Raw genomic sequence first — 12,791 nt, forward strand, 5'->3', positions numbered from 1 at the left:
CACCAGTACATGAAAACCCAACATTCAGGCAGGAAACCCTCATTTTTTGGGTCCCTGTCTGTCATCTTGAACTTCATCAGCACCTGAAAGCTGACAACACCTGACTCTGGAGGCAACAATTGCTACCAAAGGGTGAGGTCAAAGAGGGGAGAAGGGCACTGAGCAGCCTTTGTAGGTACAGTGGGTGTCAGAAGGGATGACAAGTTCTTCATGCCAGCCCTAGGGCGAGCAGTGGGCTCACTGCTAACACACATTAACACACATCTTCTCCTACAAGGGCCAAGTGTGAGCTCATGAGACAGGAACACGGCCCCTCCAGAGGCAGATCCCTGTGCCCTACCCAGGGGACAGGGTGCTCTGGCCCCTAGTCCTGCTCTTGCCCCTGAAGTGCCCCAGACCCATCCTGGCTGAGGAGGGGTGGCCAACAGAGGCAGCTTCCCTCCTTCCTTTTGCTCTTTTTTGGCAGGGAAACTCTTAAACAAACAAATGAAGAAACACTGAGGATTTAAGTAAACAGATGAAGATTTATCTGACAAGCAGACTGAGCCTTTCCCTGCCCCCTTCCCTTCCCACAGGGCAGGGTGCTGCCTTGTGCTCTCGCTGTGAAGCCAGCTACCAAGGGCATTTGCCCGTGCCCTTGCTGTCACTGGCAGTTCCTAGGACCCTCCTGTGATCCCAGGTCACGGCCAACTCTGCCTCAACATCAGAGCACTACAGCCCAAAACGTTAAACAAACCCACTTGGTCTGTGGCCAAAGCAAGTTCAAGAGCCCCTCACAGGGAAGCAAGCTCATTCATTCAGATACCAGGCACTGACTCTGCAAGTCACGTCCCAGCTAGAGCCAGGAGTGCCCACAAGATGGAAGGGAACCAGCTCTGGCCTGTGGCTGCAGGTGGCACCATACCTACCTGTCTACGCCCTGGTAACACAGCCACCCGAGCAGAGGTTGTTCCCCACAAGTGACACGGCTGCAGCCCCTCCATATCCCCTCGGCAGAGCTGAGGAGGGGTCACCACTGCCAGGGCATTCACTATGCTGCTCTGTTTTACAGAAATGAGCAGACTCTGTCTCCTGTTTTTAGAGCTGGGGAAAAAAGGAGGTAAGAAACAGATCGATAGTGGGATTTCCAGCTTCAGTCGAAACATCGGGTTACACCTAGCTCCTCCTGGGGAACAGAAGAGACCTGTGAAGCAAGAGGGAGCCCCAGCCTCCACCTCACACCCAAAACTTGACGGCTGCTACAGTGGAAGCATTGGCACTACTGTAAAGCAATGCACAGACACAAAAATATACATGTAAGCAGCCAAATGGGCATGCAGAGATGAAATGTACTGTTGAAACTGTATGAGGGAGGAAGCAAAGAACAGTTCATCTACATAGGAAAGCTGCAGCAATTTAGCACACAGTCTTTTGTGCATGCATGTATGTACCAGGTGAAACTGCTTAAGTAAAGCAAATCTGTTCAAAGAGATGGAGGAATGTCCACCCAAGAATCTGGTCTGGTTTAATTAAATCAGTTAAAGAAATTAGTTTTAAAGAGGTGTATCTCTAGCTTCACACAGATAAAACCTCAGTAGTAGCTTATAGAAGCAGAGGGATAAAGCTGGAAGCAGTCTGTTTCTGAAGTGTTAGGAAGGAAAACGGAAGAGCACTAGGAGACGGGCAGGCATGACGGGAGCCTGAAAACCCAACACCGGGGATGCTGTACAAATCAGACATGCCAAGCAGACAAAGTCACTGAGAGACAGACAAGCAGGCTGGCAAAGTGACAGACTTGAAAAGAGAAATAGGCAGCAAAGAAGCCAGTTGCACTTCCAGATCCTCTGAACCAGCCCTATCCTGCCAGCCAATCACCTCCTCACTCAGGAGACACAGTCCTAACAAAAAGCAAGTATTTTACCTATGAAATACAAAAGTAGTGTGGCAAATCCCCCCCCACAAACTCCTCTTCAGGCATGTTCTTGCATCTCTCATTATTTGCACAAATATAGAAGAAAAAAAAAATCCTGAGGGGTTAAATCCTTCAGCAGATGCAGAAAAGAAAGGCTTGGTGGGAAAGCAGGGGTGTCCTGCTAAGATGCTCCATATTGTAAGTAACCCCTGCGCAGTCCTTACAAAGCATCTGGGGAGATTTTTAGTCTGAAAGACACTTTACAAAAATAAATTGTAATTGAGTTTAATAATCTTCTCCTTTTCAGAAAGGGCCTGACAGATGCTGCCTAGTGCTCGCTTCTGCCCCATTTCAAATATTTTTACCTTATTTGGATGAAATATATTATTTTTCTACTGAAAGGACGTTGTTGGCTTTTTTTTTTTTCCAAAGAGCTGGTTTTCCCTTGGTCCAGCTGGTGCCTTTATTAGGTTAGTGCTTGCTCCCTTTTGGGGACGGGATTGTTTCTTTCCCTGAGCTGAGAGAGACCATGCCAGCCCCTCCATCTACAAGTGCGCAGTTCCGAGCTTCTACTGCACAGCAAGCAGGAGTGGGGCACTGCCCTCCCTCTTCCCTCATAACTCAAAATTCACCTTAGATACATTTCCACTATATTTACTTCATTTTTTGAGTGTGTATATAATGCTAAGAGCCAGATCAGCACAGTAGTTGGACACAGCTCTAAAGGTGACTCCTGAGGAAGCAGCATAGCCAGGGGATGAGATGATAAAAACGGAAAATGAAGCTGGAAGCTCTCTCCTGTGCCCTTAGGTAAAGAATTTCCTATGTTTCACCTCCCAGCATCTCTTTACTTATGTTTTAAATCTCTGGAGGCCAAGCCCCTCTCCTGCTTTGCACTTCCATAGCACCCAATGGTATGAGAGGTCAAGTCCAGGTTGTGAGACTGTCAGCTCAAGCTCAACACCAGGTTTTGGTGTGCAGGGTTCCCATCATATACAAGTTGTGCTTAACATAAAGCACCACCACACAGGAGGGACCTTCCAAAGCTTCCAGTTGACAAAGCCCTTGGAAAACACTTATGTGCTCTACAACCTGCTGGCTGTGGAGGGTCTAGTCGAGCATGGAGGCTTTGACTTTAACACAACAGGTTTGCAACAAAAGGCTACTCTGGAGCTGCTCTCTAGCCTTTGTTTTCCCCCAGGATCACACAGTGCCCCACCAAACCAAAGGCAAAGGCAGCCTCCATTTCTGTAGCAGCACTGCAAATGAGAGCAACGGAGTAGAGACAGACTGGGTTTTCCACAGCGCCCTCCCAGCCCCAGGCAGCAGCCCAGCATATACCATGCTTCCTTCCACCAGTAGATAGACCACCTGGCAACCCTTCTTCAAACCCCAGACCAGGGTGAGGCAGCCACTGGAAATGCAGCTAGTTCCCTGACCTCACTGAAGCCAAAACCAAGAGAGAACAGAGTCATTAAAAAGCACCTACTTGCCAGGAGAAGCTGAGTTGCAATAAGTAAAGTCCAGGTCTAAAATGTCTGCCTTCAAGCCAGGGCTCACTGACCGGAGGCTGCTCCAGGAGGGCAGTGTGCAGCTCCTCTCCCGCAGCTGTGTGGGCAATTGGGGACAGTGGCTACAGCTGGGTGGTGTGGCCTTGCACTGCTCTATTCCAAAGCACAGCCTGCAATGGGGGCTGGGGCTCAGGGCACAGCAGTTAATGGAGGTTGGGGTTTTTGTGTGAGCTGCAGGACCTAGCAGGAAACCTAGTTCCCAAAGTTGGCTTTCGCTGAAACTCGTCTTTGTCACATCTCTGTATTTACCAGCCAGTATTTTCTACCATTGCATATAGAAACTGAGGCACACTTATACATAAAATACTCTGCAAAACATCATGCAGCAAAGCAGCAAGCTCACAAGGGATCCTACAGTCCACCCTCTTCCTTCTGATCCCAAACACTGCCAGGTTACACCCCAGCATGCAAAAGGCAATAAAAAAAATGTCTTCCTGCTTCTGACAGAGATACACGCAGGATTTACGTGTCACCTCTTGCGGTGAAGGAGGTTGGACAAAGATGATCAGGAGTCATGTCTCTTAACCCTTTCCCCTTTGTCACACTTTTTGCGTTCCCCACGTTTCTCTTGCAGCTACTGAAAAGGGAGCATTTATAGCCTCAAATTACTGGAAAGCACCAGCCTGATATTGTTCCCCCTGGGAGAGAGCACACAGGCTCACAGGATTTCACTGAAATGAGCTCAAATGACACTGTTCAGAGGAAGCTCCCTTCCCTAGAAATAATGTTACGAACCCACTGAACTCACCAGCCAGGGTGTTGTTACTCTTCTTCCTGTGTCAAAACAAAGGCTGATTATACAGTAAAATAGAGTACTGGAATAAGCCAGGCAGTGGATAACTGTTGCTAGTGTCTGTCTTATTCTGCAGAAAAAAGGTTCACTACCTAGCCATCTTCCAGCTAATATGGTGCCATTCTCAGTGCCTACAGGCCAGTGGGCTAAACATTTCACAGGTCAGCTGATCTAAGTTTGTTTCTAGCAAAAAAAAAAAAGAAAAAAATACAAGTTAGCAGTCAGGTTACACAGTTTGTTAAGAACCAAAATACACACCCTACAACTGTTGCTATGCTGGAGACAAGGAACATGAGACAGAGGAATAAAACTAGTGATTCACGACAATACCTGCTGCTGAGAAGGTCTGGCTTCTTCCAAATGCTCTGCTGGTAGGTTGGATTTCTTCAACAAAGTACACAAACACCACATCAGCAGCCAGAGGCCCAGAGTCAGATTTTTTGAGCAACAACAGCTATGATGGAGCTTTCTGGGATTCATCAGGCTGGGGAAAGGAAAAACTGTGACCTATTGAATCGGTAAAAGTTGTAAGAAGCAAAAGCTAAGGGATAGAAAAGGGCAGTTGAAGAAAACTGCCTTTTACTCTGCACCAGAAATCTTGAGGTAAATGAATTGAACACTGGCAACATGGAGGAAAAGGGGGGAAAAATGAACCCGCAGGGATGCTTGTACTGTAAACCTCGTAAGTCACTCTGCAAGGCACATACCTCTGCAACATATTTTCCACATTTCACCAACTGCTGTTGTCCAGGCACTTGCTATTTTCAAAACCTTCTATGTATATAAAATGTACACAGGCAGGACAATACTTTTTCATCATATCCCTGCGTTCAGTTGTGTTTTCTTTTCACAAGGATTCTTGGCTTGGAGAAACGAGAAGTGCCATCTCTTAAGAAAAGCCTTTCCTTTTAAACACTTTCAAATTTGCCCTGTTTTAGCTAAACGTGACGTTCTTTGTGAACGTTAAACAGTGGAAAGAGAGACTGAGAGGGAGAGGGAGAGAGAGGGACACACACACACACTCTCACTCACTCACTCCTGGGGAAGATATTCGTCCATTTAAGGAATGAGAAATCATCACATTCAGCAGCAGGTCTAAATACAGTAATATGAAGGTCCCTTTCGCTCCCCCTGAGCAGGAAAATGTCACTGTGTACCAGACACCCAAATACTCAGGAATCAAGTAAATCCCTCGTTTTTAAGAAGGGAGCCAAATATTTCTGCTGAACAAAGATGGGAGTGCGGTAGCTCCGAATCACTTGCTGCACGCCATTTCTTTCAATGGCTTCTGTACTGACATGGCAGGGTCAGACCAGTCATGGGACAGTGTCCAGCATTCCCTGCCGGAAGATAAGACCAAGGGGCCGGGGATATCTCACGTGCTCCCTTCAGCACCTCCTGCTGCCGGGGCTGGAAAGGAGCAGGAGGCTGTGTTCTGCACCCTGCAGAGCCTCCTGCTGGGAGGCAAGGGACCGGAATAGCTGCATTTTACTCACTGGATGATACATTCATCTCACCCTCTGCAATATCGGAGGCAACCCAGCATTACAGCGTTGCTGGAGCTATTTATATTGTACCATATATTGCACTTGCACCATTCTCTACACTGCCTCCTGCTGATATAACCTAGTATTGGAGCAGCCAAAAAATCAACCATGAACGTCCTTCAGAAAACATTTTCTAAGGACTGAATTTCTGTAATAGCCCCTTTTCCCTCCCTTTACCACCCTGCATGCATATTTCTCCCCAGAATAAGAGTGACAGCAATCCAGTAACAGCCTGGTGTTAAATAGTGGTAACTCATATTTATTACAATTATATACAATCGTATTTTATATTTGAAATCTATACATGGTCACACAGACGAGCACACTTGCTTGGTGAGGACAGTGAGACTCAGTTGTTACAAGAATTGCTCTGCTAAGAGGCTCTGATGCAGTGAATAATATAATTGGACACCACCATTTTACCAGCTGAGAACACAATGCTGCAAATGAGAGGTTTCAAAATTCACTGTTTCAATTTGTGTATAGCCCCAATGGGGCAAAAAAACAGGCTGGACTGGGCAAGAAGGGTCAATGGTGTGCCTCAGAGCTGGAACTGTTCTCTCTTCTGTAAAGACTGCTTTGCTGAAGCAGGTGCCTGTCACTGGGCAGGTATAGGTCTCAGCTGATCATTTAAGGTGTGTTTTCTCCTCATTTAGGGAGAAAAACAGGCTAAGAACCATTGCAAAGATTCAGAATCAACCATTATTTCAGCATCTGATATCAATTCATTCTTTCATTCATTCAGGGCAGCTATAAATAAAATATAAGATGTCAAAAACTGATGTGAGCTCCTTGTCTTTGGAGGAGGGTAAGAATTGGGACGAGTGGGGTCAACTTCTTTTACTGAGGAGCAATCAGTAAAAAAGCCACCTGTTCTCAAGGATTTTCCTGTGGCCATGAAACCTGGACTTGGTCCCTAGCAAGAGGCCACTTTGATGAGTGTAAGCACGTGGGGTGGAAATAGTGTTCTTTGGACCCCACAGAAATTTAGTGTTTTTAGATGCTAGGTAGTTTCAGGAATTTGAGGCTTGACATAAGGCTTGGAAGAACCAAGACTGAGATTTGGTGAGGAATTCAGGGTTAAAATATTCTTTTTTTTTGGCAACAGAGTATCAGGTAGTTTGAGAAATAAAACAGAGGGTTATTTTGGGAAACAGAGAACTGGTTTGGGCCTTATGTGGGGATTAAAGGCTTGTGAAATCGAAGAGCTCAGGACAGACTGTTTTCTGAAATTGGATAGAAGAGCTCTAGGATGCAGCGAAGAGGCTGACTGTTTCAGGAGAAATGGTGTTTTCATAAGAGGACACACTCTGTAGTTGTGCTGCATGGTAAGGCGATCGGTCTTCCAGCCTAGGCAGTGACTCCAGCTCATGGGGAGAAGGTGGGTCTGGGAGGGGAGAAGAAGCCACTGCAACTCTGCAAAGCCCTGTGGTGAAACAGGGCCCGCCTTGTTCACTGGGCAATCATGACCCTGCTCAAGGTCAATCATGGGAGAATCTCTGGAGCGGATGGCGGCACTTCTCTCCACAAAATGGGAGAGGCACTGGGGACAGAGCAGGAGGGGAAGATGGTACAGCAGCAGCAGCAGAAGCCAGGGTGCCTTAGTCAATCTCATTCTCATTGCTGGCTCCCTCAGGTCTTCGTAGCTTTTCCACTTGCTCATTAATCTGACCATCCCCTCCTCGTCGGTCCTCAGTCTGGACACCCAGACACTCCTCCTCATCGACATGGCTAACATCATCATCCTCATCATCCTCTTCCTCTTCTTCACTCCTTTTGGTTTCCCTTTTCTCCTCCTCGCCCTGCACCTCCATCCGCACTTGGCTCTTGACGTCAATCACTGCCTTGTTGCCCTCCTCTGTGCTCAGCAGATGGCAGCTGACCTTCGAACCCTCAGGGCTGTGATTCTCCTTGACTGGTGATGAGGTGGTGGACTCGTTGCTGACAGGTGAGATGTCACTGCTGCTATTATGGTTGGCAACAACAGGGTTGGAGGGTGAGCTTGGCTTCACTGGGATCTGCCATGATGGGATCTTAGGAGCCGAAGGGGAGGGAGGGAACTGCCTCCTTGGGCGAGAGGAAGAAGGGAAAAAAAGGAGAGAAAGGGGCTTTTATTAAAACACCGAAGGGTTATCATTAGAGAGAATGGTATTTGCACTGGGGAAGTCATGTAAAGAAGGACTGAAATGGCAAGTCTCCGTTGTCATAAATGAACAAAACCAAGACCACTTCACTCCTTCAGCCAGAATCTCAAAGTGCTTTACAAGCACCCAGTAACTGAGCCTGCACTCAAGCAAAATACCTCAGCTGGGCAATCTGAGGTACAAAAATGATCTGGTTTAGCTAATTTCACAGAGTAAGTAGCACTCAGGAATGCTGACTGTGGAAAGACATGGGTGTCTCTTTATAAAACAATCACTAATTAATTGGTAAAGAAAATTCCCACTGGAGCAAGAAGTCAGACACACCAGGTCCTTGTGCCTCAGCCAAGGAATTTCACCACCTGGCTCTCGCCTCCACTGTGATACACAGCTATTGCAGTCTGGCTCATTACAATCCAGAGCCTATCTCCTAGTCTCAGCATGCACTTTACATGCTTGGGCCAGGTCCTGGCTGCTGCAAACTGGTTCAGCTTCTCTGACTTGAGTGGACTTATATTAGGTTGCACCAGCTGAGAAAGCTGGTTGCTCTGTCCTCGAGTCCTTTCCAGGTGGGCTTTAAGGATCTGATAGTGGCAGGCGAGTGCCCAGCCCTAACAGAAGAATTCAGGTATGAAACAGGACAAATATAAGTGCAGTGGGGAGCACTGGTGCCCTCAGAAAGTCATCCCTCATGCTTTCTCCCCAGCTGTGATGCTAGTACGACCCAGCTTAACAGACAGTAACTTAATATGCGTCCTCAATCCTCCAAAGCTTTCTACTGCGACTCCTGGGAGAAATGGGAGGTGTAGCGAGAATTTAAAAGGATCTTAAAGCCAATACACTTTTCAGGCTTCTGAAAGGCCCACTTGCTGAGATCCACAATATGTCTAGTCTAATCTTAGACTGATCTTTGAAGCCCATCTCTTAGGAAACAGATGACTTTGGAAGACTTAGTTACATGTAGAAGGAGGCAAGTCATATGAAAGGATCAATAGCTGAAAAGCTAGATAAACTCTTAAGTAATGTACTTGGAAAAAATGTTCCCCAAGTACTGAGATCTGATCCCTGTTCTTATGCCTGTCCCACAGGCATCTCTCTCATTTCAGACATCTACTGCATTATGTTTATACCTGAGCTCTCTAACCGAGAGAAACAGCCTCTGCTGAAGTGAGATTCTTTTCATTCTGGTTATGCCCTAACCATGAGCAGGTCAGCTGAACTACATCCAGAAGTGACTGACTCTGTAACAGAACACAGGAGCAGAAGCAGTCAATACATCAAACTAGCTGAGAGGGATCCTGGCTGTGGTGAATGGCAGAGAATTCCTCTATTATAAATGAAAAGGAAAAATCTTACTAATTACCCAAAGCACTCTCTGATGTAAGGCAAGTTTGAAAAGCATTTTGAGACCAGCAAACAGAAAGTGATAGTGGAGTGCAAAGTGGTACTATTAAAATAGCAATAGCAGGATATAGAACTAGTTCCTGTTGGAAATGCCTTTCCCTACACAATAATCTGCTGATATGTTCTGTCCATACCGGTTCAGGAGAAGTCCTTTTAACGAGTAGATCTCAGATTTCAATTCATTAATATTCTGCGATTCCAAAATCCAGTTGGTGGAAGTTGTGGCCTAGAATATGAAAAAGAAGACATCAAGATCAAAGTACGAACTTGGAGATGGTTCACAAATATCACTTTTTTCAATGTTATCCTTCCTCTCCTCCTATCTGGGAATCTCAAGCCGTGGGAATAACATACATAGGCTCTATTATTTAAAATCCCTCAGACCTGAGCAAAACAACTTCCACAGTAAAGAAGGACCTGAATGGGTCCTCACGATGATCAGAAATAATAATTGTCTCAAGATACTAAGACTACTCAAATATTTGCTTTCTGTTTGGGGGACTAATTAAGCTTGTCTCCACTATACCATGCACAACCATTGTCAAAGCATCTCAAGGGGACCTTTCTTTTTTGATTAAGAGGAGGCCAGCACTTGTGAGAATTCAAAGCTAGGTCTACGTAGGATGTTTTCCACACATATCAGGCAATACACAAAGAGGTGAACTAAATCATTTGACACTGACCTAACGAATGATTTCTACAGAAGAAGAACTAGAACTAGGATCCTGAAAGGCAGTGGGAGTTGCACTCAATCATATCCTTTACTCTTTCCTGTGACTGCACTTAGCTGAGGCAACAGATTCAAATATTATATATTAACAACTATTTTAAAACCATTTGTTCATTTCTCCTAAATCATGAAATAAAGAATCGATTATCCGCACTCTGTGGTGTTTAGAGGTGGGCTGATAAATCAATGCTTGAAAATCGCAAAAATTTTCCCTACTAGACCTGAAGAATTAGAGCTATGCTTGAGTTACCAGATTGTATCTCCAGGAAGCAGCTGGACTAGGCACTGTCTCTTGGATATTTCAAGGCAATGAATGCAATTTGGTGGGGAAAGATGATAAGTAACTCATAGAAACCTGGTACAGCTGCTGTCAGCACTGCATCAGAATTGCTATGGGATATCAGGCAGAAATGAGAGTAAAGTGACAACTGAGGAGAACATGCTGCAGATAATTCTTTTGGCAATCTTTCTTTTAACTCTTTTGGGAACCTGAGAAATGGGAGAAACATTGTGAAAGACAGACCACGACCTATGGTTACCCCATTCTATTGCTCCAGCAACTCCAGCAGCAATGGGCTGAGTATGGGACCAAAGAATGCTCATGTCCAGCACTTCCCATAGTAATTTCTGCTCAAAGCTATTAGGAATGAACTAATTTGCAAACATCGCTCCAGAGATACTCCTAATACATCCCCTGACAAAGGAAGCCAGGACTGGAATAACACTAAACTCCTCCTCAGCAGTTCCTACTAGATGTAGCCAGAACCGGTTGTTCCTACTTGTTCTTTAAACAGACTTCAGCTAGCGCTGAGTAACCCTGAACACCTTCAGAGCCAGCACTCCCCACAGTGACTTCTGGGCTGTGAACCCAGTGTGCTGGGAGAGGCTCAGCCTGTAGTAGCTATGATATACACAGATGCGTTCCCCAGGGATTCACACTCCCAGCCCTCAGACAGCAAGAATCCAGGAGCCACTGTTCTGGCTTTCCAAGACCTTGAAAGCTACAGCAGCACATTAACAAGGGAGTGATTTCCACTCGCTGGCCTGCGAAGGACTCAAATTTCCAAAACACATATGGTGCCAGATGCCTAGGATTTAGAAATAAAATCTGACATCTGGGGCTTTTTAGCCAGTCTCTTTAAAAAACAGTTGTAGAAAATTCAAGCCTTGAATTTTTATGTAGGTTTTTTAATTACTTAAAGTCCCTCTTTTTAATTTTTTACAGCATGCCAGTAGGAGTTTGAAAAGCAGATATAAAAACTTACATTACAGCTGAGAAAACACAGCTTTTATTCTTTGGTTTGTGGGGTTGCCCAAGTTTTTCTTTGTACACATGAGGTTTAGATATCATAACAATGTGTGCTACCATTTCAGTGCAGGGGGTAGAGAGGGGGGAGGAATGACTTCTTCAAGACTCTCTAAACCACCAGGACTCTTATGCCCTTTTTCCTTCTTAAAGCTCAACATGTGGTCTTAATCTTAACACTTAAGACCTGAAAACAGTTTTCCAATTTCCGGACTGGCTCCAGGCCACCGACAGGCCACAGTTCCCAAGGAAAATTGAAGCAGAGTGTTGTGACCATAAACTGGCTTTCATGGTTGGGTTTACAGCTGTGCCACTGAGAGATTCCTACCGTACAGTGTGCACACCACAGAGTCAGCTGTGGCCCACCAGTTACACACCATCAAAGGGCTTGGATGAGATTGAAGCATAGGTAAGGGGAGACAATAACTGTTCATGCTATAGGTAAAAGACTGTAAGCATTGTCCAAGGGTTTTCATGGTAAAAAGAAAAATCTCTCCTGTGCAGAGAATACTGCAAGATGACTGGGCCCTGAACAACCACAAGTCTGTGAGTGAAAGGAAGACTTTATCTCTACGTGACTGCTTCAAATCCATCCCACCTCACATGTAACCAACACTTACTGACTGATAGAAAGCTTAAGCCAATGGCTGCCAAGTACTTCAGAGATGAAAAGCACTAATTCTCACTGCCAGAAAGAAAATCAATTTTGGTTAAAAGTGGTTATTTGTAGTTACACATTTAACAACACTAACTAGTCAGAACTGATGGTTTTATTGTCAAGGTCAAGTCAGGAGTCAAGGGGAATGGGCCACTGTGTGTGACTGACGTGGTTATGATGGAGCCACCTGTTACACTGAGATGACCAAAACCACTGAATCAAGAAGCCAAACAGTAAGAATGTTTGGCCATTACCTGGCCCGGATCTGAACAAATGACTTAAATACAGTACTTCAAGTATGTGCTTGGCTGAACTGGATTAAGACATTGTTTTGACAATCTACAAGGGTGCAGGAGAAATAAACATCTGAAACTGCATATTACACACAAATATAACCTCTGCACAACTGGCCTTTACCTCTTTTGGTCAGCGGACTAACAGCACAATTATTTCATCTCAAATGCAATGCAAAAGATACCAAGCTGAGAACAGGTCTTAGGCCTCAGACACCTCAGCTGCATGCAAAGCTATACAGCAAAGTCCTCTCAGAAGTTAGATATATTTCATTTAATACCAAATTAATAGCCAGTGCTTTAAACAGATCGTTTATGGAGAAGTCAGATGCAAAGAAAATGGCTGGCGGTATGACAGAGCTGAAGGCTGGATTGTGAACCTAGTCAGGTGCTTCCCATGTGGCCACAAAAGAAGCCACGCATGTTCCAGAGAAGACGGTGATGTTCTAAAGGTGAA

General features: G+C 45.4%; 1 protein-coding gene across 1 annotated transcript in view; it reads right to left on the reverse strand.

Moving 5' to 3' along the window:
• Positions 1-6,981: 6,981 nt before the first annotated feature.
• The window catches only part of PEX14 (peroxisomal biogenesis factor 14), a gene marked incomplete at its 5' end in the record, with an annotated part of 37,928 nt that continues 32,118 nt past the window's right edge, over positions 6,982-12,791 (reverse strand). Inside the window, 2 exons of the mRNA XM_010193591.1 lie at positions 6,982-7,869; positions 9,482-9,573. Of these exons, the coding sequence (XP_010191893.1) occupies positions 7,404-7,869; positions 9,482-9,573 (558 nt within the window). The remainder of the gene's footprint in view (positions 7,870-9,481; positions 9,574-12,791) is intronic.

The sequence above is a fragment of the Mesitornis unicolor genome, unplaced genomic scaffold (genome assembly GCF_000695765.1).
Source record: "Mesitornis unicolor isolate BGI_N332 unplaced genomic scaffold, ASM69576v1 scaffold33941, whole genome shotgun sequence".
Classification (NCBI taxonomy): domain Eukaryota; kingdom Metazoa; phylum Chordata; class Aves; order Mesitornithiformes; family Mesitornithidae; genus Mesitornis; species Mesitornis unicolor.